The 3,775-nt window shown below is 28.3% G+C and overlaps 1 protein-coding gene across 1 annotated transcript; it reads right to left on the bottom strand.

Moving 5' to 3' along the window:
• Positions 1–1,276: 1,276 nt before the first annotated feature.
• Positions 1,277–3,036, bottom strand: LOC130812880 (non-specific lipid-transfer protein-like). The gene is made up of 2 exons (XM_057678513.1): positions 2,392–3,036; positions 1,277–1,572 (listed from the first exon to the last, which is right to left on the bottom strand). Exons 1-2 carry the CDS (start codon positions 2,739–2,741, stop codon positions 1,563–1,565), a joined length of 360 nt encoding a protein of 119 aa, XP_057534496.1. The 5' UTR covers positions 2,742–3,036; the 3' UTR covers positions 1,277–1,562.
• Positions 3,037–3,775: the final 739 nt, after the last annotated feature.

The following is a 3,775-nucleotide window of genomic DNA, read 5'->3' as shown; positions in this document are numbered from 1 at the left end:
TGTCACTAAATCCACTATTTTTATACAATTAAAAATTTAACGTATTGATATTTAAAATAAATATATCCTACTAAAAGTATATTATTTTGTAGTGAGTAAGTTAATTAATTTTTAAGTTTGATTTGAAATTTGAAAAAAAAAAGAAAAAAGAAAACAATCATAAAGTTGTTTAAACATTAAAATCCAAGTTAATACGAGTATTAGTTATATAAGCAAGTATTTTATAGCAGTAGTCTTCCAATGCCTATTTTTGAACCACTTTAACACAGTTTCATGCGTAGCATACTGTTTCTTATCTCTAAATATAATAGACGTTAAAATGGTGTTATGACGATAATTATGAAGATAAGATAAATTTCAAAAATTCCTAATCAATAATTGTGATTTGTAAATAATCACAAAAAGACAAAAAAAGCATATTAAAATAAACAAAATCAAAAAGATGAATTAAAACAACAAAAACTCTCAACCTATTACATCCTACCACATAAGGGTAATTTATTAACCTTATAAATACTAAGACTTTCTCCATAATAAGTGGATCAAATCAAGTTCTAAACCCTTAAAACTCTTTCAATTTTTTAATTCATTATTCATTCTAATTTTCTAAGGTCACATCATTATAAAAATCTAGGGTCAGTCTGTGCTATTAATTTTACATCAAAAAGAAATAGTGTTATTTAAAAAAAATAAATATTGGTAATAAATGAAGAAAGAGAATGAAGTGTGTGGATTAAATTAAAAGAGAGTAATAATATATAAATGATATTAAAAGAAAATAGTGAATTATTGTCCAAAAATAAAAAAATAAAATAAGTAGAACATACTAAAATGACAAGCAAAGATGCAAAATAAGTGGAATAAAAATGAGTAATACGCATATTAGAAAAATTCTTTTTCATGATTATTATACAATTATTCCATTTGCATTTATATTTTAAGTACAAAACGATCATTCCAGGTTGTCACCACATTTAGAGGTACTAAATATTTTGTCGTCACAAGGCGGTTGCCCTCCTTTAAAAAAATAAGGAAAATTTACATGATGATTACGAAGTTTTGAGTTTTTACGTGGTAATTAAAATTTTTAAAAAATTTATGCGGTAATTCTTAGGTTTACCAAATTGTTCCACCGTAACTTTTTTGCATATAAAACGTTAGCAAACGTGAATTTCAAAGCTTTAAAACTGTTGTATGTTTATTTATGCAACTCACCATTTCAATGCCATTAATTTCAACTTTTTTCAAATGGATCAAATTGATTTACTCAACAAGATCTAATAATGATCAAATTGTATTAAGAATTAAAACATGAAATGAAACATCGATCCTCTATATTTCAAATAAGAATAAATAAAGGAGCATTAAAAATATTAAATACATAGCATTAAAATACTAAGAGATAAGTAGATTACAAAAGGTACATGCATTAAATAAGAAATACAAGTTGAGTCGCCAAAGATGGAGTCTTATGAGGACTGCTCCTTATTATACACTCGATCTGCTAAAAAGGGGCCACTTCTTAGGTTGCTCCATTACTCTTTCGCTACAACATTATCCATTTAATGGATGCTGCAAACCAAAGAATAAATCAATCGATACATCAACATGCTTATAATTTTTACAAACAATAATTAAAATGCATGCCATTCATAAATAAAAAAAAATGTAAAATGATAATATTGTAAATCGTCTTACGTAGTACAACGTTCATATGTTAGAGTGAATCATTTAAGATGTTAGTATGGGGTGGAATAATAAACAATTAATATTAATAGATTTTAAATCATGACCAAAACATAGTTTAGGCAAACTCACTATATATTACCTGGGCTAACGGGTTCTAATTTTTGTTTCTAAGTTTTAACTATGTACGTTTTTTTTTTGTCAAATGTGAATATTTGGTGATGAATTTGCTGATTTGTGATTCCTTAACTAGTAGCTTATTGTAACAATTAACAAATAAATGTACACTTTCTACTTTATTTTAGTCACTAATTTAGTACCACACATTGGTGTGTAAATTTTGTCAAACAATTTTTCCACCCATCTTAATTTGTTAATTAAATTATATAGTCCGATACCAATTCACTAGCTAATATCTTAATTAACAATGCATTAAAGCAAATTCCTAGCTATTTAATCAAAATACGTATTTTTATTGTAGCCTCACAATATTTATATAGAGTATAATCTATCCCACACCCTCACACAAAGGCCATGTGTGGCCCAGAATTATGTGGATACAGCGCGCTAATTTCCATCATAATAACATGTCACTAATTAATATTTCACTTGAAAGGAGGGGCGGATTGTTTAAAATTAGTTAAAATGCACTAAATATATAAAAAAGAATCAGAAAAGATGATCTAGTGACGAATAGAAACGTACGCATTGCAGTTGGTGTTAGGTCTAATGGCGTAAGGAATGCTAACACCACACTTGCTAGGGAGACCAGCAGCTTTGCTAATATCAATAGCACCCTTAAGGGCGTTTGCAGCATTTTTAAGGCAATTGCATACAGTTTTCTTGTCAGCTACGCTCGTAGCTGCATTTTTTAGGGCCATAATTCCTGAACAACAGGCGGTGTTTGGACCAGGCATGCCCTCTAGGTAGCCCAGGCATGGCGCAAGATTTCCATTCACAGTGCCGCAGGTCACAGCTGCCTCGGCGTATGGTGCGAGCACTACCATGCCCATTACTACTGCACAGGTTAGTTTCAAAAGAGTTGAGCTAGACATTATTATATAATGCAGCTGGTTGAATATATATTTGTTTTGAAGAATGTTTTTTAAATACTTATTTGACAATATAATTTGGTGATTCAACAGCTTCTTGAATTAGTCTACTTATAGAGGATTTTATGGTGATTGTAAGGTTAAATTTGTGGCTAAAATGCTAAATTGAGTTAAAGGAAGAAGGTAGAGTCGTTGGAAGATTATTTATATTTTTTGTGTGTATCCAATAAATGCACATATTTATTCTCTCTCTGATTGGTCGTTATATTTAAATAGCAATAAAAATATTTTAGATTGATTGAGAACTTAAAATTATGATTGTATTTGATCTTGATGATATATGATGTATATATCTTATTACGTCTCCTCATATGTTAACAACAAGACTACATCTTAAATATTGTGACTGAAATATAAAATCAAAATAATCTGTCGATTAAATACTCCAATATGCGGATGTATATAGTAACTTTGGGTAGCACGTGTTACGGGTGTTTTTCTAAAAAAAATAAATACTTTCTTTGTCCCATAACTTCGGCTATATTTTTCATTTTAGGTTGTTCTAAAATTTTAACTGTATTTCCTTTTTGAGATATAAATTGCACCTTCTACGATTCTACCTACTATTAATACACAATTCCAACCACTCATTTCACTTTTTTCTTTGTCTCTCGTAATCTAAATCTTTCAATATACTATCATACTCTTAATTATTTTAAAATATACGTCAAATATAGTAATTATAAGTGTTCTAAGAAAAATAATCATTAATATTTTATATATTTGTGCTATATGTCATAATTTTTGAATCCAAATCTGCCACTAAATACTCCGATCCATAGATGACTAGATGTTATAGTTTACAAATTGTTGAACAAGGTTAAGGTCTGACTTTCAATAACTAGTAGTAATTCGACCCCTTTGATTTGACTATCCATAATAAAATGATAGAATAAAGAAAATATTATTTCTAAAAAGCCAACCTTTTGATCATATGCAAATAAAAGGTCAATTTCATTTATTCAATAAAAATACAA

The sequence above is a fragment of the Amaranthus tricolor genome, chromosome 5 (assembly GCF_026212465.1).
Source record: "Amaranthus tricolor cultivar Red isolate AtriRed21 chromosome 5, ASM2621246v1, whole genome shotgun sequence".
In the NCBI taxonomy this organism is placed as follows: domain Eukaryota; kingdom Viridiplantae; phylum Streptophyta; class Magnoliopsida; order Caryophyllales; family Amaranthaceae; genus Amaranthus; species Amaranthus tricolor.
Note: the sequence above shows the minus strand (reverse complement) of the source record. Positions and strands in the feature narration are given on the sequence as shown.

Bases quoted from the DNA above. Each gene is read 5' to 3' on its own strand.
- LOC130812880 (XM_057678513.1), bottom strand. From the start codon at position 2,741: ATGTCTAGCTCAACTCTTTTGAAACTAACCTGTGCAGTAGTAATGGGC.